This window comes from Macadamia integrifolia, chromosome 14 (genome assembly GCF_013358625.1).
Source record: "Macadamia integrifolia cultivar HAES 741 chromosome 14, SCU_Mint_v3, whole genome shotgun sequence".
In the NCBI taxonomy this organism is placed as follows: Eukaryota; Viridiplantae; Streptophyta; class Magnoliopsida; order Proteales; family Proteaceae; genus Macadamia; species Macadamia integrifolia.
In genome coordinates, this window is record NC_056570.1 from 22,265,187 (window position 1) to 22,289,421 (window position 24,235).

General features: G+C 36.8%; 2 protein-coding genes across 5 annotated transcripts in view; both read right to left on the reverse strand.

The window, feature by feature from the left end:
* LOC122061714 (transcription initiation factor IIF subunit alpha-like) overlaps positions 1–23,847 on the reverse strand; it is a 24,643-nt gene extending 796 nt beyond the window's left edge. The window contains exons 1-7 of one of the 4 annotated variants that reach the window (XR_006134707.1): positions 23,617–23,840; positions 23,243–23,437; positions 22,365–22,523; positions 21,950–22,078; positions 21,446–21,664; positions 21,130–21,339; positions 15,455–16,260 (exon numbers count right to left, since the gene is read on the reverse strand). Coding sequence is in view for 2 of the 4 variants with exons in the window: in XM_042625131.1 (XP_042481065.1) it covers positions 21,214–21,339; positions 21,446–21,664; positions 21,950–22,078; positions 22,365–22,523; positions 23,243–23,413 (804 nt within the window). In the remaining 2 variants the exon portion in view is untranslated. Of the gene's footprint in view, positions 1–15,454; positions 16,261–18,181; positions 18,766–20,637; positions 21,340–21,445; positions 21,665–21,949; positions 22,079–22,364; positions 22,524–23,242; positions 23,438–23,616 lie in introns of those variants that run through there. The other 3 variants (XR_006134708.1, XM_042625131.1, XM_042625130.1) reach the window with 3 other exon arrangements.
* On the reverse strand, positions 11,635–12,734 carry LOC122061716 (TIR-only protein-like). The gene is made up of 3 exons (XM_042625134.1): positions 12,613–12,734; positions 12,035–12,505; positions 11,635–11,925 (listed from the first exon to the last, which is right to left on the reverse strand). Exons 1-3 carry the CDS (start codon positions 12,663–12,665, stop codon positions 11,826–11,828), a joined length of 624 nt encoding a protein of 207 aa, XP_042481068.1. The 5' UTR covers positions 12,666–12,734; the 3' UTR covers positions 11,635–11,825.
* Positions 23,848–24,235: the final 388 nt, after the last annotated feature.

A 24,235-nucleotide genomic window follows, 5' to 3' on the forward strand; every position in this document is an offset into this window, starting at 1 on the left:
CATGTGAACTTACATAGTCATAATCTTTACCATCTGAATCATCCAGCAGCCCAGTGGCTCGTCCAAACAGCTTCTGTAGGTCCTTTACAGATTTTCTCAGGCCTCCCTCCTCTTCAATAGCTTCATCCTCATCCTCTTCATCCTGCAAGCATGTGTCAAGCAAATAATCTTTTGCATAAATTTCCTCTCGCCAATGTCAGCAAATCCTTTAACTGTGAATAGCCAGTTAGATAGATACGAGATCGCTACATCTCGACAGCAATTTAGAACGAAATAACCACCATTAAAAAATCTAAATACAAAGGACCTGTATGATTTCAAACTCCCATGGGTAATGCCAGCACAACAATAAATTTTTGTTATGTCAAAAATTCTGTTCAACATTATCCTTTTCCACTCATCAATTATCAACTCATGCAAATATATACCCGCAAAGCATTTGTAACTTGGCACCCTTGCAGCCCTTCCAATGAAGTAAGTTCTATCGCTGGTAGAACTAGATCGGACATTATACTCCTGCAGAAATAAAAAGAAAAAAAAAAGGGCACAAGTTTGAGCTGGAAAAAAAATTGCAAATGGTGAAATAGTTGGTTTTTACAAAGAGGGAAGGATTGGAGGAATTAATTAAAATGGTTTGACAGACCTAAATTTACAAATTACATATATATGCATGAACTTGTGTGTGCGATTGTTTAATTTGGGAAGGTAAAGTGAGAGGGAAGACAGGGAAAATAGAAGAAACCATAACAGAAGAAAATTATAAATCAGTAGCATATATAGTTACTGTTGAGTTGTGTTGGCCTGAGTAATACAAAGGTCAAGAGGATTTCAAGGTCACTCTGTCTAAGTAAACATAAGCCAGCTCCCTTTTGGCATTGGAAGAGGCCCCTTGTGCAGTGAAATCGACCCTGATGCTTCACTGTGGTCACCCTGTCCGAGAAAACAGGGGTATAGGGAGGGGAAGCAGTTTTCGATTCCAACCCCATAAGACAGGTCCCATTGGCTCTTTCTTTCAGCACAATGATGTGTTGTATGGAGGTTTACAAAGGTGCCTGCTTGTGTAGCCATTTTGAACTGATTTTTTTTTTTTCTTTGGGAGGGGGGTGTTGGATAGGGAGGAATCTTCCAAGGGATTTTTCCTTTTTCACTTCCTATAGCTAAAGTATACTTCGACTTACCAAATCAGAAAATGAAGATACGTAGTTACTTTGAATTTGGGCATGGGTTTTTAAACCCAGGAAAAATGCAAAAGCTTGAATGGCATAAAATTGAAAATAACTTGACAATGTAGCAGAGAATTATTCCCGATGGCAACAGTGGCCAAATTAATAACTCACTTCAACAATTTGGAATGGAATTCTTTTTTTTAGAAATTTGGACAATAACATACAGAACATTTTTTTTTTATAAACTAATTGTGAAACATTTGAGGGAAAAAAAGAAGGAAAGGCTAAAGTTGACAAAGAATGAATTCTTTGTAGTTGATCAAATAAAAGCAGGAAATGGATTAGATGTATAAAACACGAGCGTATCTCAGTTTCATGGGAGGGAATTCCTGACTCGCATTATCCTCCTAATTCTAGTTAAAATAATAACCAAAAAAAAAAATTCAAAACAAAGTTGGGAACGAGAAATATTACAGCAAAAAAGGAGAACCAGGAAACAAAAAGCTGAGGGGAGGATAAATTTATGTTAACTGTCATAAAAACACAAAAAAAATTGAAAAACCGCATTGGAGATAACAGGTATGAACCCCAAAAGAGAAAAAAAATTAATTCAACAGTTCTGAAACACACAAAGATATAAACACAATTACATCAAATGAGAACAAAAAAAATGTCAAATATCAGAAGTGAAGCCAAATAAGACCTATAAAAAAGATGACAATATACCCGAATAAATTGTGTGATTGTAACGCCACAGTCGTCACATTTTCCATGGTTTTCCGCCATGGTTTTTCCACAGGACAAGCAGAGAGTCATATGCGTACAAATACTCCCGTAAAGATCAATGCTTGACCCACAGCCTCTGCATGATGGCTTCAAAACAAGATTGAACGACATCTCTATTCCAGTAAAAAAAAAACCTATAATCAAAGAAACAGAGAAATCAGAGGAATATAAATCCAAAACCTGGAGTGCGGGATCGGTTTGGACTGGAATTCGAACAGGAACTAAAAAGAGTATGCTAGCTCAGAACAAATTGCCCAATTCAATAGAACCTACAATAAGAATGTATACAAAACCATTGAACAAAATACATGTACCTCAATAACGAAAAGATTAGACTTCGTTTTTCTAGTCTTTCTGAGATGGTGAGAGAGCGAGAGCGAGAACGATAGAGAGAGAAAAAAATTGCCATTGCTGGATGCAGTCTTAATGTTCCCTACTTTGCGAGCGGCATTTGCATGATCTGGTTGGGGTAGTTTGTAGTTTGAACAATTGGATTTCGCTATTTCCCGAATTTGGGTTGGTTGTAACTTGTAACGGATGATGGACGTGAAGGAGTCAACCTTTTTGAAAATTTTTTTTTTTCAAATAAATAATTAAAAAAAAAAAAAAAAAAAAAGATCGAGTTTCCACCACAAGGGTTCAGGAGTGGAAAGGCAGTATCGGTCGGGGTATTTTCGGGGATTGTGAAACCTAGGATGGGCGGTGAGCCTCACCATGCTGTCAAGGGCAGCCTTATCCTAAGTCCTAATCATCGATTTAGTTTTCGATATTGATATCAGTATCAGTTTCTATCGATATTGATCTGAAACAAAAACGATACTAAACGGGCCCTAAGGGTTGGGACCCAAGACATAATCTAAAGGACCCGACCCAAAATGCCATCTGAGGTTCAATAACCAAGCTCATCTAAGTTGATCTTTACTTATCCTCACACTCGAATGAACATAGTTAGTAAAATACGTGTATTTAATTCAAAAGTTCGTAAGTTGACGTATTAATCCAAAAAACTGTTTAATACTCGGATTTTAAAGATAAATGTATTATACAAGAATAATACTCGTATAATATGTTACATATTCAATAAAAATTTTTGGTTCAAAAAAAAAAACAATTTGAGATTAACCCAAATGGGCCAAATCCCGATTCCCAACAAGAAATCTAATCAATAGAAAATGTAACCCTTCTTCTTCCATCATCTAAGTAAACCAAAAAAAAAGGAGGAACCCTTGCCCCAATGACTCCTCCTCCATCTCTATTCTCAGTGACCAGCGACCGAGGACGATAGGTAAGACATCAATACCCCTGCTCTCATTCTCTTCTCCATTTCTCTTCCCATCGATTGTTGAAAACCCAAACAACCCTTCCTCTTCTCCGTTTCTATTCTCATTGGTCGTTGAAAATCCAATTGATGGCAATTGCATCTGCAAATAAATTTTAACGAGAAGCAAGAAAGATTCAAAAGAGATGACTCACATGGGCAAATATGACCAAGGGCAAGATTCTCCAAAGGGGTTGAAATGAAAACATTTCTTGGAAATTCAGCATACAATCGCTATTTGAATTGGACCCACAATTATTTACAAACATAGTTGTAGCTGGACAATGTAAAGAATTAAAAATAGGGAAATGACATGGGTGTTCTCCTCCCTCGGTTCTTGCAATATTGCATCTGAGAAATCAAAGAAGTTGAAGGGAAGAGGTTATTGAGTCTTAAAATTGATTCGTGACCAGTCTTAGATTGTACCCCCATGGAAATTTTAAGAAAATCCAAGCGCATTTCTGGGATGAACTTTTGCAAACACTTATTCTCCATCTTAAATCTTGTTTTCGTACAAAAAAGAAGAAGAAAACATGTAAAAGTTACGAGACGAGATGAGGTTTGATTCTCCTCTTAGTTCTTTCTACCATACCCTTTTTAGGGGTTAAATTTAATTAATATTAAATAAGAAAATTCAAAAGAATGGGAAATGATTTCAAATTGGAAAATCTGATTAGATATTAGTGTCCATAAAAGCATGGTAAGTTAGAATTTAGTTTCAAACAATCATTTTTAGTCCCGGATTTTTGCTTCTGAATTTTTATAGAGAAACCGTATTAAACATGTATTAAACACGTACCGTATCATTGCCTTACATGTTTTATTGTACTGGATTTTTTTGAAACGTATTATTACCGTATTGTCCATTTAATTGCCATACGTATTCATTCCCGTATTATTGCCATCCCCGAACTTACTATGGGAATGAATTGGGCTAAAGAATTCAGCTATGTTAATGAGTAAGAACATAATTAGAAGTAAAGGAAATTACATTCCCCTCCCTTGGATTATGGCCTAATAGCAAGTTGCTCCTACGTGGAACTAGGGAGGAAAATGGGAATATCTCAGTGACTCCTGTGTGGAACGAAAGATTGCTGGGGTTCCACGCGAAAGGCAGAAATAATAACTCCATATCGAATATGAATATCTCTATAAGGAGACTTATATGTGCTTGGGCATCCTCTACTTAATAACTAACTTTTGAGGGTGAGTTACTAACTCCTTAACAAGTGACATCAAATAATGGTGTAAAAGAGGATGAACGAGGAATGGAGGAGGAGAGGCGCAACAAGGAAGACATCTCGATTAGTAACAATTAACTCTTATCTAAAGTTTATCATAATAAGTGCTTAAAATAGTTAGACGATCATAATTACAAAAGGTTTGGTCTCTTGAAGACATCCTAGAAAATTGGAAAGTTTTTTTTAAGGAGGGAGTAGGAAAGGCGAGGTGCCTCAGTTGGACACCCAATATGCTGCAAGAGAATTGAACTTGAGTGCAAGCCTCAGGCCAAGCTTCAACAAGTAAAGTGCAAACCAATCGATTAAGTCTCTTATCCACACCTGTTAAGGATAAAAGGTCACAATCTTGGGTTGTTTCAACTTAATGTGGTAGATAAAATAAGGTGCAAAACCGTTTAAGAATATTATGTAAAATTTTAATTTTGAAATCTTTAGGAAGAAGGTATTCCAAACTCTCTATTAAGTCAACTCTAAAGTAAAATAAGGGTATGAAAAATATTTTTCCTTATTTTACTTCTAGACATCTTTATATGAAACGAATAGAGCATAATAAGAAATCCGCCAGATTATTCAATAAGAAAAGAAAGTCCTCTAATATCTTTACTGTTATTTAAGAAAAAAAAAATTGGCAAGGAACATTACATGCAACCGCTTTGGAAAGGGGCAATACAATTTAGACCAAGTTTTCCTTCAGCCGTCAAATTCCCTTGACTGATGGCTGATGCCTACAAATGGTGTTAAGAGGGCATCATGCAAGGGATAGAGGGTAAGAGATATTATTGACTTCGTCCAATAAGGAAGTATTAATCATCCTAAGAAAGTGATTGTACCCTCCTATAGGTGAAGAAAAAGTTTCCCATGCATCTTTGTTTTAGTTTTGTAAAATTTGTAAACAACTCTTTCAAAAAGTAATTTGTAATTATTTGCATATCTGACTGTAAAAATATTCTCAAAAGTATTAAAAACAAGAAAAAATCTTTCATTGGTTAGTCATTTGTAAAAACCCTTAAAAAAATCCTACATCGTCATCCCTCTCAACTTTTTTTCTTATCAAGGGTTGTGTTTGATACGCGTTCTTGAAATAAGTTCTAGCTCTAAAATACATTCTAAAGTAAGAAAATGAAAAAGAATCGGATTCAAAATGCAATCTAACCAAACAGTAAAGACAATTGAGACAACAGGATATGGATGTTTGCTTTCATATCGTCAATGAAAAAGCATAAAGTCCAGGGGATTAAGTTAATTAATAAAACCCTAAAATGGAGGGGAACAAAAACCTAGTTTCTCTTCACCTAGGTTGAGGAGAGGGATCTCTTCATCCATATTGGACTAGAGATGGTTAGTTTGAACCGGAGGCAGTCTCAAACAGGTGTGATTGCTTATCTCAATGCTCACACTGGTGTCGGAAGAGAAAATGGGTAAAAAAAAAAAAGATGACATTCTAAAATTGCAGATATTCCAAAATTCACTAGACAGTTTCTTTTCAGATTTATCCATATGATTTATTTCAGTATGTGGTTCTTGTGTGTTTTGTCATGAATCCCTGTTTCTTGCGAAAGAGCTTGAATTGTTGATGTTGAATTTGTCTTTTGGCTGTGTATCATCTTAAGCATCTGCTTAGTATTGTTGGAGTTATAGGAGTTTGAATATCTTGCTGTAAACCTACTGAATAGGTCATATAAATTCGCTCATATTGGAAGATCCAGTTGGATCAGTAACTCTTGCTCAGTTTTTTTATATTATATGGATCTAGTAGACCTTGTGAGGTGACTTATATGCCTTAATAGGATCATGGGAGGCCGATCCAAGTGGTGATGTACTTACAATTTTGATACTCTAGATGGGTAGTAAAAGGGTCTATGGTGCACCCCTTTTATCCCCATCCAATGGTTGTGTGCATGTTGCACCACCATGCATGCACAAAACTTCTCCCCTTATATTATTATAATACATGTGAAGTATCATTATAGATTTATGGGTTTGATTTCCCTGTTCGGATGCTAGTGCACGAGGAAGTTTTCTTATGTCTATTTTTCTCTTGAGAATAAGGGGTAGATATGTTATTCCATAAAAAGGAAGGAGAGGGAGTGACATATGAAGGCCCTAGCATACACTAAGCAGTTTGACTATTTTCTTCGTGTTAAACTAAATGGGTGAAAAAATTTTGTCATTATAAAAGGTCAAAAAGTTAAATTATATATCATTTGATACCTTGAACAGATGTTGATAAGAAAATCCGAAGAAAAAAACACACACACACAAGAATAGGAGCACGAGGGGTCTCCTCCGTCGGGGATTCGTGCGGTGAATGCACTTTTTTTTTTTTTTTTTTAATTATTGGTAGCTAATCTATAGAAAAAGGGAGCGAGGTAGCGACCAAGAGGCTTGAACTCGATACCTCCTAGTGAGCGTGGACTTGATACACCTCAACTTTATCACCTACAAGTACTCCACCGTAGTATTCCTTAAACTATTGATGATGATTGTCACAGGTTGAAGGTTAACAAAAAAAAAAAAAGTACATTAAATGGCCTGCTGTTTGCACAAGACTTGCACCTATGTGTGCAACTTCTACAACTATTTGATAATGTACAAGCGTCACGTGCACGAAGAGAATTGTACAAGACTTGCACAATTAAGAATTGTAGAGGATCTAAATCCCTAACACTAAATGAATCTAATTTTGTTTGTCTTTTAAAAAATTTATTAGGGGGAAAAGAATGCTACTAGGTGGGGTGGGGTGGGGTGGGGTGGGGTGGGGAGGGGTGGGGACTAAATACAAACTCACACCCATGTGACTGGAGTCGAACCATTACCTCTTGGTGCCCGCTCTTCAAGTAGAAACTATAAGCCAATGCCATTTAGCCCTTGTCTAGTTCTTAAAGTAAATTAAGTTAAGAGTATAATAAAAGGGTTTTTAAAAATAATTTGAAAATGACATTATTATGTCATTATAAAAAGCCATCATTGTCATGCACATTAATATAAAATACATGAGATATACACAAGAAAACACTACTCTACGATATGCAACCTGACAATTATACTAAAGGGATAAAAAATTTGTCATACTAGAAGTATAAAAATGTGAAATTGTACATCATTTGATACCTTAAAACAAGTGTTAATAAGAAAATCACAAGAATAAAAAAACATAAGGGAAAAGTTGTTTGTAACCGAAGTGGCTACAATTAAAGTTGCAACCTCTCGGCCGCCTTTACAAAAAAAAAAATCTACACTAACTTTGCAACCTTGGGGATTAGCTTGTCATTTCATTTGTAATGATAGAAGAAAAGGTAAAAACAAAGAACCTGTGAAGGTATATATGTAATCGCATTTTAATAGACAGTATAGGAAAGAACACGAGGGAGTAGGCTGGGACTAGGCGGAAGCAAGCTTTACTGGTTGGAAGTTGTGATATTGGTTGGTTGTGGGTTGAAGCTGCTGGAAATGGCCTGCTGAAGCCTGAAGGAGTATTCCATCTTTTACAAATGCAAGGGAAACATATCCCTTATCCAAAAACCATAGATGTTACATAAGAACTCTTACTGATAGAATCCTAAAAGAATTGAACCCATAAATCGGTTTACAAGGTGAGGGAATTCAATATCATATCAATCCACAATATTAATTCTATTGTGAAAACAATGTGGGATCACCCCCCAAATGACTGATATGGGATTGTAATACTTACGTAGAGTTGCAGTCATATAAATAATCAACATCTCTTAAAAGCTCTCTTTGGTATCATTTTTATTTTCGATAAAAAGAGCATAAAATCCATAATGAGCCAAAAAAAAAAGTTTTCATTCATTTTTTTCATGTGATCACGTGAATACGTGATTAATACTTCCCAAATTTCTACCAAGAAAAAATTAATACTTCTCAAAAGCGGAGATTGGATCCGCTGGTCGTACGGGTGACCATCAACACTTGTTCCTTTTATTTCCATAAACCCCTCTTCACCCATGTAATGATGGAAAGTTGGATAGGCGCTAGATGCTCAGTTGTACGACCAGGTGATCGTATGAGCAGGGGATCTATTTTCCTAAAACCGAGGATAGCAGTGTACTTTCTCATTTTATTAGAAAGTCATGTCCCAGAGTCTGCAAGTTATGAGTCTTGACCCCCTTCTCCCCCTTGTCTTCCTCTTGCAACTCGACTTTCACCCTAGTGTTTGTTTTGTTTTTGTTTTTGTTTTTGTTTTTGTTTTTGTTTTTGTTTTTGTTTTTGTTTTTTAAGGAGAGGATAAGTAGATAACAGTTAGGATGCTTGAACTCGAGACCTCTTAGTAAACGTGGTTTTTCTGCACTCTAGAGTTCACCAACTGCAGTTGTTGCTTTCTTCTTCCTCTTCGTCCTACGGCTCCACTCATCCCCACCCCCTACCCTGACCTAAGAAATGAGGGCGGATCATCTGCTTGTACAAGTAGATGATCTAAACTACTCGTACGGTAAATAGGTGCCATGTCTTCAACCTCCTTATGGAGGGTAACTTTTCGTTAATTTTTTTATTCAAAATTTTAAATCTTTTTTATTTTTCCTATTTTTGAGGAATTTGAAATTATTCAGATTTTATTAACCTTTTTTATCACCTCTATTTGTGGGGAGTTTCAAATCGTGGATATCTTCCACGTCTCATTATATATATCCCAATCAACACTTTGTTAATCATGTGTAACTGAAAATCATTACAAGCAATGTTATAGTAATCGGGCTCATCAACCCATCTCCCCTTATTTGTCCCACTTTAATGGGAATTGAACGTTAGAAAAACAATTTCTTAAGATAAACTATTACCGATTTTCATTAGTTATAATTTTTTTTCAATTTTATCTCCAGAAATCTCAAATGGATTAGTATCCTCCACGTCTCTCTCTCTCTCTCTTTTCATTTTTCTCCAATTTCAAATCTGTTTTAGTAATTGAAGTATCGTTTTTCTTCGTTTTCTTTGAGTGCTAATCACCGTCTGGGTGAAGATCATCTACAATGAAGCATAAGAAATTTGAGAGAAGAATTAGTTAAAGGTACGCTTATTTCTAGCAACAAATATATGTTTGATGGATGTGCAAAGGCATATCCAGAAACTTAAAATTGAAGTTGCAGAACAAATCCAATAAAATCAAGAAGGAAGAAAATATTAAAAGGGATTTATTAGGGGAATTTACTATCAATCTCCTATACTCAGATGGATTGATGAGTTTGATTACTATACCCATGCTTGTAATGGTTTCAGCCATACATGTACTCACACATGATCAACAAAGTGATGGTCAAGAATCTTAATAAGAGAGAGAGACGTGAAAGATATTCACGATTTGAAAATCACCACAAATAGAGGAGATAAAAAAGGTTAATAAAATTGAATAATTTCAAATTCCTCAAAGGGAAAATAAAAAAAAGATTTAAAATTTTGAATAACAAAAATAACGGAAGATTACCTCCGTAAAGAGGTTGGACATATGGCACCTATTTACCGTACGAGCAGATGATTTAAACTGCTCGTACGAGCAGATGATCCGCTCTCCTAAGAAATCAGGGTAGAGACGTTGTAGAGATGTTGCTCTGTTCTTACGTTGCTGATTTGTTATACTTGTACCTTCGAAATGCTTAGCTGAATTAAAATGTGATCTCTAATTGCCCAAAATTCACATCATCTCCTTTAAGGTGTCAGAATTAACGACAGTCTATACTTGCTCTATTCTCTGTGAAGAGGGAATCTCTTCACCCAACTTAAACTACATATGGGTTTTGAGGCTTTTTTATAAAAAATATAACGTCTTGTAGTATATATATAAACTATTTACTCATAGGTAGTAATCTAACGGTTTTTCATTTTATACTCTATTACGTCTTGTAGTAACCAAACATCCTATGCCTCGATACAAAGTATAGGTAAATGATCATCCCATCCCTCATGAAAGATCCACCCTTGTTGGTGCTTCCATATGGGTTTCTAGTGGTCCCTATGGTGGTATAGGACCACCTTGCCTTTCACAAAGCCATCTCCTTCTTTTATAAATAGATAATAAACGAAAACATAAAAATGAAAGCAAAGAGAGCCTTAATAGAAAACCAAATTTATAACTTTACAGTGAAGATTGGAATCTTTAAGAGATTATTTCACCAGCATTTTGATTGAACATAAGAACAAGGAATGTGAATTCCCATCTTATCTGAAAAATAGAAAATATCAAACAGATAATTTGTTTCCTCTAGTGAAAATTGGGTGGGGCCGAAGGGGGTATTTGTGGTGATCTTAGAGTTTGTTTTTGAGATTTCACTTGAGCAAAGAGAAGAAACGCCTGAATTTGGGTGAGGTGGGGAGATGAGCGATGGAGGTTTAGAATCTAAAAAGAAGATAAAACAAGAGAGGAGGATTTGCTACTTTGAGTAAGGATGTGAATTTAAAATCGAAATCATTTATCGAAATTGAATCTAATTGTTTACATCGAAACTGTAAAATTGTTTATTAAATGGTTCGGTTTTGGTTTTATAATTGAAACAGTAATTCGATTTTGATTTTAAAGTTTAAACTGTTGATAAACCGCTTAAATAAACCGTCAAATCGATTAATATATACGTAGTAAGTTTAAGTCATTCAATGTAAAGTTTACATACATAGCAAATAAAAAAATTAGAAAACATAATAAGAAAACTGTTTGAAACAAATACATGGTTTCGATTTTAATATATGAAACAGTTTATTAAATGATTCGATTTTGTTTTACCTAAAAAATATGTACTGAATCAAATCGAACCAATAACATCGAAACCAAACCAATTCATACCATTACTTTTGAGTCTTTGAGACGGGTAAGGAAGCCTTGATTTGGAGGAGAAATCATGGGCTCAGAAAGTAAAGCCAAATACTGCAAGGAGCACTCGAGTTAGTCTGAAAACTATGGGCAAAAGAAAAGGCATGATTCACTGTTGAGAGGTAATTGTGCGTGTAATTTCTTTTTTACCCTCTTTAACTCAAGGAATTTTAATCATTTAAAACATTTGATATTCTTTTAATGTGAAATTACTTTATTTACCCTTATATAAAAAGTCGAAGTCAAAACAGTGATAATGAGAGGTATTACACACCCAATTTTTATTTTTTTTTCTAAGAACGGTTATTCTGGACTAGTTATGTGGGACCATATTGATCCCACAACTACATGAACCCATAATCACATGGATAATATCATACACATTATTACATAACAATATCTCTCTTATCTCCTTTCTCATCAATTTCTTTTTCTTTTCAGTAAACACAGGGATCCCTCTCTATAAACCAAAATTTTAACACCAGAATGGTCTGTTTCTACTCATGATGCTGGTAACTTTTTCCTCCTGTCGCTTCCAATTCCATCAAGATTTCCACCACCCTATCCGAAACTCTTTTGATCAGATCGGACCAATCCCTGGAAGACCCATTGAAGAAACAGTAATTATCTCAAGAAATTAACCATTAGCTTTAAAACTTTGAAAAAAATATATATATATATATATATATGTTATTTAATTACATACCCTTTGGACGAATCAAACGAGATGCCGACCCTGTCCTTGGCCAGCTCAAGCGCCAAACTAAACCTATGAAGCTGCTTCGCCTGAAAGGTTACATCATCCACAAGCACAAGATCGGAGGTCTTGACATCATAGAAAATGGGAATGATTTTCTTCTCGCATTCCATCATCAGAGCCAATTCATGGAGGCAGTTGTGAGAAGTGCAATAATTTGGAGAGAAGATGGCCACCCCAACCTTACAGTCTCTTATAGCAGTTTCAATGACCTCCTTAAGCTCTTCGCCAGGCTTCATGCTCTTATAATCTAAGAAGGGATTGAGGTTTAGGTGGATGAAACGATCGTAAAGCAAGGCAGCGACATTGCGTTTCGTGTCCATCCCACGGTGGTTTATGAAGACGTCAATGGAATGAGGAGACCTGCAAGCAGTAGTTATCCTTCTGGAGAAGAAGACTGTTTGCTTTTGTCTGCTATTGCTGTACAAGCAGAGAGTGAATATAACAGATTAGATCATATATAAGACATACGTGGCAGAGAATACATTTAGATTAGATCATAAATAAGAGAGAGAGATATTACAAACCTAAATGAATTAGCAGAAACAACCGAAGAGAAAGCTTGGTTACAAAGACTCATTTGTGTTTGAAGTAGAAAGGCCGCCTCTCTCTCCCTCTCGAAGAATTAACAAATCCCATACCGATTCTGAACTCGTATAATTCCTCTATATTTTGGTCTCTGTGTGCAAAAAGACCTGAGAGCCCTTGAACTTATGACGCGAGAGACAAATATCGATGAAGTGCACAAGCAAAAGATTCTCCGAAATACCGTATTCTCCAAACCAAAACCAAAACAATCGTTATCCTACTGTTCGATATCAATAGATAGCTGCTCTTTCTCTCTCATTTTTTTTTAGAGAGAGCAGATATAACGATAACGATAAAAAAGAAATCGTTCATCTATCTCTTGTGCCACGCACGAGCGGAGCGAAAACAAAGCAAGGGTGGTCAACGATCAGCTCGACCGCAGGGTGGTCTACGATCAGGCAATCAAACTACTGCGCATTAGCGCCCAGCAAGCAACCAAGCAACGGATGAGCGCGACCCGCGAGACGTCAGTATAGGAGCGCGCTAGAGCGTTAGGGTGTGGCACACGATTACGATTTTAACCCCATACACGGCGATTAATACCACCTTTAGGGTGTGGCAGACGATTACGATTTTAATACCACCTTTAGGGTGTGTCAGACGATTTTAACCCCATACACGGCGATTTTAACACCCCCACATTGTACGATCTGATTTTTAGTTGATACCATATGCTAGATCAATACGGACAAAAAATAAAAAGATGATAAGGTAAAAAAATTCAATTTCTTTTATATAAAGATGAATCCGAATCAAGATTGAATCAATATCAACCCTGTCTGATCCCAACACCAATTTCATGAACTTAAACCATGCCCCGAATATTGTCAACATATGCAGGACACGACATCTTTAACAGACCCACTCGAACGCTAATGTTGACAAATAATGGGAGGGTTACCATTTTCTTACTAATTCTATTTTTGTTATGTTTTCGCATAATCCATGCTGCTCCAATGGAGACGACCACTTGCTCGCCAAAAGGGGTTAATTTCTGGCTACTTGGTGGGTTCTCCTCCTTCATTTCATCTTTGGTTAAGGGTGTCAAATCAGAATTGAAATCAAAAATCAAAATTAGTTTTGAACTGAATGTCCAGAACCAAATCAAATCGAATGAAATATGATTACAATCCAAATCTAGGGAATAGAATCGAGCTGGCCAGTTGGGACTTCATTACTTTTCGGTTCCAACATAGGAACCTATGATTAGAATCAAAATCGAACCGAATTTGGATATCAATACATTATAGTATATTAACATAATATAATACTAATATATTATAGTATATTAAGACATTTAATACTAATATTTTATAATATATCTTACTAATTTTAGTTTTAGATTTTATAATACTACTATATTATAGTAGATATATATTATAAATTTAATATAGAAATCAGTTCCGAACCATGTAGGAACCGGAATCATAAGTTTTTCACTAACCAGCTCTCCTACTCGGAAAAAAGGTATCACAAAATCACAGAGAAAGAAAGAGAAAGGCCTTTATCCCAATTCTGCTACAAGGGTATTAAGCACGTATTGAAACTCATGATACTCTCATTTATTTTCAAACAAAATGGATTGCTTTTGCACCAAAATTAAACCTCAATATTGCAGAACCAATTGCCGAAATGTCAGGCACTCCTCAATAAACAAATCCAAGAGAAAAGGGAAAGAAAAAAAAAAGAAGAAAGGATCATAAATACTAGCTGGTTAAATGTTGATATGAAACAGATTCAAGTACCCAAATTGCAAAATAAGTCACAATAGAAATCCCAAAGTCCAATAAAGGTCGTCATAGTAAACCTAAATTCTTCCGCCTCTGTTGTTTGCGAAGGATATTTAAAGAAAAGGGAAGTGAAATTTTCATACTTAAAAAAAAAATTTTGCAAGATTCTTAAGCATGGACCAGTCATAAGATTGGTCAAGGCTGAAAACATTCCAATACCTTTCTAGAATGGTCTGGATCAGGCCATATCGTACAAATCTATCCTCTTTTTCTTTTTTAAATCAAATTTTATTATGATTTTACCCTTGGATTATATATGTGTATCTAGATCAGAAAGGTCAAGATCAGGGATCAAACAAGACCTATATTATTCTATTATGGCTGATACTAACCTTTCCGTTCCATTTTTTAGAACCATGACTCCATGTGATTGTAGAACTACTTAATCTTTTTAATCATATTTAGTAATGATACATTTTACGTTTAATTTTTATTTTACATATTATAGTAAAGGATTTTGGATGCAAAATAAAAAGAAAATTAATAACCAAGTATGGAATGATGTAAAATAATGACATAGTCATATAGGATAATGATTACAAACATTTCTTTTTTAAAATATGAAAATTTCACTTCCCCTTCAACCAAATGGAGCCGAAGTAAAACCCCAAAGAAACTAAAATCTAAACAAACATAGTAACGAAAAATGGTAATTCATTGGAGAGGAGGCAGGCTGTGATCATAGATAGATTAATAGACTCGAACTTCAAGATAAGCGAAAAACAGAGTAAGAGATAAGCTGTGATCGAACGTGGTTCCTATGTTCAGGTTCCATTGATGAGAATATATATTTACAAGGTCCTTTTACCTTTCTGGTGAATATGGTGAGCATGAGATGTCTCTCTCTGCTGCATTGCTTGTTCTCAAAGATCACCTGGCCACCATTTCAATGCAAACATGCATTGTCGATACATGCAGAGCTAGCCATTCCAAAAAAATTATGCATCCTTAGGTATTTAAGTAATTACATCAACCCCAAAGAAACACAAGATCAAAAAAATGTGTTTAGTAAGATGATCCACTCAGAGGAACTTAAATTGCAATCTAGAGTAGTAATTACCAGCTCACCACTGGTGTCAATCGCATAACAATGTATCCTTTGATATTTAAGTTAAAAAGATTAGATAAATTTCTTAAAGAAATATCTGAAGTTGAACCATGGACATGTTCTTTGCCAAACTATGAGTTGCATAAATAATTAAACAGAGTTGCAGTTGTCCAGCACCTCAGTACCAAGTACATGAACCTGTTATTTATGGGTTAACAAGAAGGGGGGTGGGGAGGGGGGAGGTAATGACCGATCTTGATATTATTCAGGCCAGTTTTCAGTACATAATGCTCAAAGAAGGTTATTATTCTGACTGTATGAAGCAGATAGCATACCTTCCACAGACAAGGAATCTGGAGTTCTCGGTAACCCCTCGATTATAAAGCATATGACAGAAAAGACCCAAAGAAACATAAGATAACAAAATGGAGAATCCCAAGCCAATGATACACAAGAATACGGTTTATAGTCTGTGTAGCTCGCATTCTGGAGGACCTTGGAAAAACAAGAACACCCATTTTACAGACTCCAGGTTCTGCATTTTACCTGGAAGAAAACATGGCCAACACCTGAGTTGGTGCCACTCCCCAATATGTGGTAGCATATGCAACCCATTGAAAAAGCAGCAACCTAAGGGCAGATAAGCCCAAGTATGTGGCCTATTGTCATTTCTCTCTCAATACAATATATTTGGGGCGACGTCTTAATCTAGTAATTCGCATCAGGATATCTTTAAAAGCCAACTTGTCCTGCAACAATGAACCCACGTAAGTTTGAACAGAAGAAAGGCACATATTCACAACCAGAATAGATCTCTCAAAATTAGACCCATATTTGGGTTCATCAGTTCCCCCTTGACCGTTCAACAACCCCCAAGTTATTGGTGATTTCCAGGATGATTGAACTGAAGAAAGGTGGAAAAGATAAATATGCCTGAAGGTCCCCAAGGTCATGGGTTCACCACCAAAGATAGGAGTCTGAGCCTCACTGTTAGCTTGGGCTTCAGCGGGATTGAGCTATAACGTGGGCCCATTCTGCCGGTATTCGCTTAAAGATCATATAGGCTTTTGGCTTATCAACATCAAAATCCTATAGAACATTCAACTACCCCTGAAATACCATAGAATGATGATATTATGCTTCAATGTGTAGATCTATCTATTTTGAAGAGTTCCCCTACCCACCCCCCACCCCCCACCCCCCACCCCCAAATTGAAATTTCTAAAAAAAGAGTAGTTCAATCTTATACCAGTCAGACATTGAGGAAGAAAAATGATGAGGCGTCACAGTTGGTAGAGAACTCAAAGATTGAATCACTCTATCTTAGAAGCACATCAACATATTGCTCTGGAAGGCTGATAACAAACTGATAAAGAACAGGAGGCTAATAACGAATAACAATCCACCAAAAGGCACACCACTTTGAAATTCACCTTACATACTTAGATACAAAATTTGAAGACAAACCTTAAGAAATAGATAGTAGAAGACTAAACTCTATGTTGAAAGTAAGGATAAAGAAGTAGGCCACTCTACTTCAAATGGAGAGACTTAAAAGTCCCATCACAAGCGTGTATTCCATCCTCATATGGACAAAACACCACCAATTGAATTGCAATCAAAATCCCAAAAAGAATTCCAACAAAAACTTATGGAGATATGTCACAAGGAGTTTGATGTAGTAAAAAATTTTCTTTGTATGTGACGAATCTAATTGTACAAATAATAACATGTTTCCAACAAAAAAAAAAAAAAAATCAATTGGTGACCCAAGACAAAGACCATCTATTTTTCTCCTGCCCCTTCTCTGCTTCCATTTGCAATAAAGTCCTCACCTACTGCTGGCCTAACAGAAGATCAATCTTTCCTTCAGTAGAGAATGGATCTGGGTTGACATGACCTTCTCTGGCCCCTCCATTTGCGACACCACCAACACCAAGCTTGCTTTTTGTGCCACCATCAACCACATTTGGATGGAGAGTAATCTGCTTAGATGGACGTCCAACTCTCACTCCTATGATTAAATTTGGACTGCCGCCATCTATTTTGATGTTACCTCCAAGCTTACTTCTCTCAAGCTTAAACCAGTTAGGAACACCTAAGGAATAGGCTCATTGTTGTTGCCTGGTCCCCCCCCCCGGCACCCAATCTTATCTTCTCCCCACCCCCATGATGACTTGTATCCCCCTTAGTCCCCCCCCCCAAAATTTTTGGTTGTTCGCTCGCTTTTGCTGTGTCGTCCTTTTTGTGACTTGGCTTTCCTCTCCCCACCCTTTTTTCTCCCCTTGTATATTCCTTTCTCTTTAATGCATTTATTATTCATCCAAAAAAAAATCCAATTGGACAAAGATTGCTTAAACAATGGTGCTGTTGAATTGTGTCTCCAAAGTAATTGTAATTGAGTAGAGAAGAAAGTGAAGACATAAAGGTAATGATGTACCTCCTCTGATTTAATCTTGCTTTAAATGTGTAGACAAAATTGTTGCACATTGGAGTTCGTGGGACTTGCAAAGGTGGAAGTGCATATGACGTATGTGTGATTGGTAAAATTGGTCAGCACCAGCCAATCATGGTTTGTGATAGAAGTCAATGCTGGTAGTGTGGTGTGAGTTAGAGTTTGAATTTGAAGATAATGACTCACCCCCCCCCCAAACCCAGTGTCAACTTGGCAACAACAGATAAGTATACTTTTTCTCATACAAGGAGTCTAGTGTTCTCTTACAACCTCTCGATAGTAAAGCATATGACACAAAGGACCCAAAGAAACAGAAGCTAACAAAACGGAGAATCCCAATCTAATGATCCACCAGAATATATTTTAGCTTTGCAGACCACCCAAGTGCACACTCTGGAGGACCATGAAACAAGAACCATCATTTTACACATACTAGGGTTCCACATCTTTCTTAGGAGAAAACATGGCCAACCCCTGAGTTGGTGACGCACCCTAATACGTGGTATCATATGCAACCCAAAGCAAAAGCAGCAGCCTAAAGCAAGAAAAGCCCAAGTATAGTGGGCAAGCATTGGCACAACGGTTAAGTTGTGCTATTAATGGTTGTAGGTTTGAAACATGGAAACAGCCTCTCCGCAAAGTGGGGGTAAGACTGCACACATTTGCCCCTCCAAAACCCTGGTAGTAGCGGGAGCCTCGTGCACTGGGATGCTCTTTTTTTTTCTCTCAACACGATATAGTTGGGTCCACGTATCATCTTAGAAATTCGCTTCAGGATATCTAGAAAAACCAACTTTTCCTGCAACAATGAATCCACATAAGATTAAACAGAAGAAAAAGCACATTTATGTGCAATTCTTTTCCATTTTTTCTTGGGGGAAGGGGGTGCGTGGGAGGTGGGGGAGAAATACAGGTCAACTACATCCTCAATGATCAAGAGATGGCATCAAGCTCATAAGCCAACATATTAGAAGAATGTTTTAACAAAACAAGAAAAGTTAGGACAAGAAGTGAAGACAAGTGTTTTTATATTATAGAATATTAGCTGAACTTCAGACATCCCAAGTATGACGTTTTCCTTTGTCAAGGTTCCTTTTTATCTATTTCCCTTTATCTCTTTCTCTAGTTTAAGAAAAATGACTCATAGAAATGGTCAAACTTTTTTAGTCTGAACCAACAAACATGGTGTGAGTTACAAATATATACATTTATCAATATTTCTTGTATTTTTTTATGATAATCTGAAAGGAAACAGATTGATACCAACATTTCTTTGGCAAGGAAATCCACTCATTTCATTCCAAGCTTGCTAACCCCTTAGTTATTTGGTGATTTCCAGGATGAAAACAAAAGAAAGGTGGAAAAGATAAAGGGCTGAGGGTCCATAAGGTCATGGGCTCACAACCAAAGATATGAGTCTGAGCTTCATTGTTAGCTTGTGCTTCAGCAGGATTGAGCTAGAATGTGGGCCCATGTTGCAGGTACTCACTTAAAGATTCGATAGGTTTTTGGCTCATCAACATCAATCCTATAGAACATCCAACTGCCCCTAAAATTCCATAACACTGATGATAATTCCAGCAGCATAGAGTATAAAAACTATATCAGAAAGAGATGCTTAAACATCAGCCGCAACAAGCCTTGAAGCATAAACTATAGATGTTGGCACGCGCGGGTGGTTGGTGGTGTAATGCCCCGGCCCCATAACCTTTGCATAATATTGTCCTCTTTGGCCTATGGGCCTCAATGCTTTAAAACATGTTGTGCCATATTAAGGAGGCTAGAGGATATCAACCAGCCCAGTAATCTTCCCTAGGAAATGTGGGACTAGTTTGTATACCCTCACCAATCTCTCAAAAAACTGATACTTATCGAAATCTTAGTGGAGACACCTCACCGATCTCCCAGACGGGTCTCTTACTTGCCGTATTCTTGGGTGTCACAAACTTCCCTCCTTTCGGCACAGCATCCCTGTTGTGGCCCCACACACTGTCGGGCTACTCTGATACCCCATTTACCTTGGCACAATATTATTTTCTTTGACCTATGAGTCTCAACACTTTAAAATGCGTTGTGTCCTATTAAGGAGGCTAGAGGTTATCAACCAACCCAGTAATCTCCCCTTAGGAGATGTGGGACTAAAATTTGCATACCCTCACCGATCTCCCAGGCAGGTCTGATACTTGCTGTATTCTTGGGTGTCACAGGCGGGGTCGGAAGAAGCTAGGTAAGCTCTAATTGAATTGATGAATTCCTCTACCCCGAGCTTAACATAACAAAGCTCTGCTTGAATTCACTCACACAGATTAGAGAAAGCAGCATTCTTTAGTTGACCTTAGTGGCAGGAATGAGGTCATATGGAAAGAGACCACCTATGCTTCAATTTTAGATCCATCATTATTGAAGGTGTTTTTCTTTTAATTAGAAACTCAACAAAGAGTAGTTCAATCTTATATCAGTCTAACATTGAGGAAGAACTAATTTGGCTTGTATCCAGCCTTGTGGCTGTCTTCTCTCCTTTGATATAATTTTCTCCATCCAAAAAATTAAAAAAAAAAACATTGAGGAAGAAAAATGACGAGGCATCATAGTTAACAGAGAACTAAAAGTTGGAATCACTCTACCTTAGAGGCATATCAACATAATGCTCTGGAAGGCTAATAACAAACTGATACAGAAACAGGAGGCTAATAACGATATCAATCCTCCAAGAGGCAAATCACTTTGAAATTCACCCTTATACATATATACAAAATTGACAAACCTTAAGAAATAAATAGTAGAAGACTAAGTTCTATGTTGAAAGTATAAAGAAGTAGGACACTCTACTTCAAATAGAGAGATTTAAAAGTCCCATCACAAGCGTGTGTTTCATCTTCACAAGGACAAAACACCACCAACTGAATTGCAAATCCAAATCCCAAAAAGAAAAAAAAAATTCCAACAAAAACTTATTGTAGATATATGGTCACAAGGAGTTTGATGTAGTAAAAAAATTTCTTTGTATGTGAGGAATCAAATTTTACAGATAATAGCATGTTTCCAACAAAATTAAATTTTCAATTGGCAAAGATTGTTTCAATAATGGCACTGTTGAATTGTGTCTACACAGGAATTGTAATCGTGTAGCAAAGAACATGAAGACAGAAAGGTAATGGCATACCTCCTGTGATTTTAGTCTTGCTATAAACTTAGCAACAAGATCCCGCATTGTAACTGGTCCCATTTCCAGCAATACATCCCTCACTTATTCCTCAGTAACAGGGCCAGTCGCTAGTGTTGGTCCAGCTTTGGCAGATGAAGCTGAAATTTTTGGAGATGCACTACTCTTGGGAGTGGACAATCGCTCATCCTTTGCAGATGGTTTTGACTCCTGAGCCAAAAGAAGAATGTAATGTACAGTCACTTAAAAAATGGCAAGCACTGTAAGTTTCATCCCTGAACATATCGAGTCTAGCCATCCAAAAGAAGTAACTTACATTATCAAATCTCACTTTCACAGCAGGTGGTCCAGTCACAACCTCTGCATCATCCCCACCTGATTTCCTTTTTATCTTACTTGACTTTGATGAAGAAGGGATTCCTCGTACAGATCCTGATGGTCCTGCTTCTGAGGGGCTGATATCAGCCGGCTCCTCCTTTGGTGCATCCTCCTGTTTTCGAGCCACTACAGGGGAAAGACCCATCTCAACGTCCATCTGTGAAATGCAAAACAAAGATTACCATTGAGAATCATGGCAGTGAGCATGCATTTTTAGAGATTGGGGAAAAAGGATTGATTGAGCAAAGAATCCACACAATTACTCCTTACGTAGTTTAGCTGAAAAGCAATTAACAGAATGTCTTTCAGATTCCCACCACAATACCATTTTCACATACTTCACTGAAGCAGGCATGCAGCTCTCACATTATGCTCAGAAAGCAGCTGTTAATGTTTCTAAATTATACCAAAGGCAGTCTAGACAAACATCATGTGAACTTACATAGTCATCATCTTTACCATCTGAATCATCCAGCAGCCCAGTGGCTCGTCCAAACAGCTTCTGTAGGTCCTTTACAGATTTTCTCAGGCCTCCCTCCTCTTCAATAGCTTCATCCTCATCCTCTTCATCCTGCAAGCATGTGTCAAGCAAATAATCTTTTGCATAAATTTCCTCTCGCCAATGTCAGCAAATCCTTTAACTGTGAATAGCCAGTTAGATAGAAACGAGATCGCTACATCTCGACAGCAATTTAGAACGAAATAACCACCATTAAAAAATCTAAATACAAAGGACTTGTATGATTTCAAACTCCCATGGGTAATGCCAGCACAACAATAAATTTTTGTAATGTCAAAAATTCTGTTCAACATTATCCTTTTCCACTCATCAATTATCAACTCATGCAAATATATACCCGCAAAGCATTTGTAACTTGGCACCCTTGCAGCCCTTCTTTTTGGAGAGACCATTTATTAACAGCATTTTTCTTCTTTGAAAAATTGGGAACCCCTGTAACAAATTTTCCAATGAAGTAAGTTCTATCGCTGGTAGAACTAGATCGGACATTATACTCCTGCAGAAAAAAAAAGAAAAAAAAAAAAGGGCACAAGTTTGAGCTGGAAAAAAAATTGCAAATGGTGAAATAGTTGGTTTTTACAAAGAGGGAAGGATTGGAGGAATTAATTAAAATGGTTTGACAGACCTAAATTTACAAATTACATATATATGCATGAACTTGTGTGTGCGATTTTTTAATTTGGGAAGGTAAAGTGAGAGGGAAGACAGGGAAAATAGAAGAAACCATAACAGAAGAAAATTATAAATCAGTAGCATATATAGTTACTGTTGAGTTGTGTTGGCCTGAGTAATACAGAGGTCAAGAGGATTTCAAGGTCACTCTGTCTAAGTAAACATAAGCCAGCTCCCTTTTGGCATTGGAAGAGGCCCCTTGTGCAGTGAAATCGACCCTGATGCTTCACTGTGGTCACCCTGTCCGAATGTGTTGTATGGAGGTTTACAAAGGTGCCTGCTTGTGTATCCATTTTGAACTGATTTTTTTTTCTTGGGGGGGGGGGGGAGAGGGTGGGAGGGGGGTGTTGGATCGGTATCGTATCATTTTTTTCAAAACTCTCATTGGAGATAACAGGTATGAACCCCAAAAGAGAAAAAAATTAATTCAACAGTTCAGAAACACACAAAGATATAAACACAATTACATCAAATGAGAACAAAAAAAATGTCAAATATCAGAAGTGAAGCCAAATAAGACCTATAAAAAAGATGACAATATACCCGAATAAATTGTGTGATTGTAACGCCACAGTCGTCACATTTTCCATGGTTTTCCGCCATGGTTTTTCCACAGGACAAGCAGAGAGTCATATGCGTACAAATACTCCCGTAAAGATCAATGCTTGACCCACAGCCTCTGCATGATGGCTTCAAAACAAGATTGAACGACATCTCTATTCCAGTAAAAAAAAAACCTATAATCAAAGAAACAGAGAAATCAGAGGAATATAAATCCAAAACCTGGAGTGCGGGATCGGTTTGGACTGGAATTCGAACAGGAACTAAAAAGAGTCTGCTAGCTCAGAACAAATTGCCCAATTCAATAGAACCTACAATAAGAATGTATACAAAACCATTGAACAAAATACATGTACCTCAATAACGAAAAGATTAGACTTCGTTTTTCGAGTCTTTCTGAGATGGTGAGAGAGCGAGAGCGAGAGCGAGAAAGATAGAGAGAGAAAAAAATTGCCATTGCTGGATGCAGTCTTAATGTTCCCTACTTTGCGAGCGGCATTTGCGTGATCTGGTTGGGGTAGTTTGTAGTTTGAACAATTGGATTTCGCTATTTCCCGAATTTGGGTTGGTTGTAACTTGTAAGGGATGATGGACGTGAAGGAGTCAACCTTTTTGATTTTTTTTTTTTTTTTCAAATAAATAATAATAATAATAAAAATAGATCGAGTTTCCACCACAAGGGTTCAGGAGTGGAGAGGCAGTATCGGTCGGGGTATTTTCGGGGATTGAGAAACCTAGGATGGGCGGTGAGTCTCACCATGCGGTTAAGGAATATTTTATCCATAAAAAAATATTACTTAAAAATCAATAAAAAAATAATAATATTTATAATCTTATCCGGATCGGTTGTATGAATCTAATATGGTTTAAATTAGTACTAGACATAAGAATAAAACAGAAGTATGAAAAAAAAGTAAAATTTGGTAAAAGAAGTCAAAGCAACATCACAAGGGCAGCCTTATCCTAAGTCTTAAC

Bases quoted from the DNA above. Each gene is read 5' to 3' on its own strand.
- LOC122061716 (XM_042625134.1), bottom strand. From the start codon at position 12,665: ATGAGTCTTTGTAACCAAGCTTTCTCTTCGGTTGTTTCTGCTAATTCA. The intron at 12,506-12,612 runs GTTTGTAATATC...CTGCTTGTACAG, and splicing joins GTTTCTGCTAATTCATTTAG to CAATAGCAGACAAAAGCAAA. The intron at 11,926-12,034 runs GTATGTAATTAA...TGGGTCTTCCAG, and splicing joins TCGTTTGATTCGTCCAAAGG to GGATTGGTCCGATCTGATCA.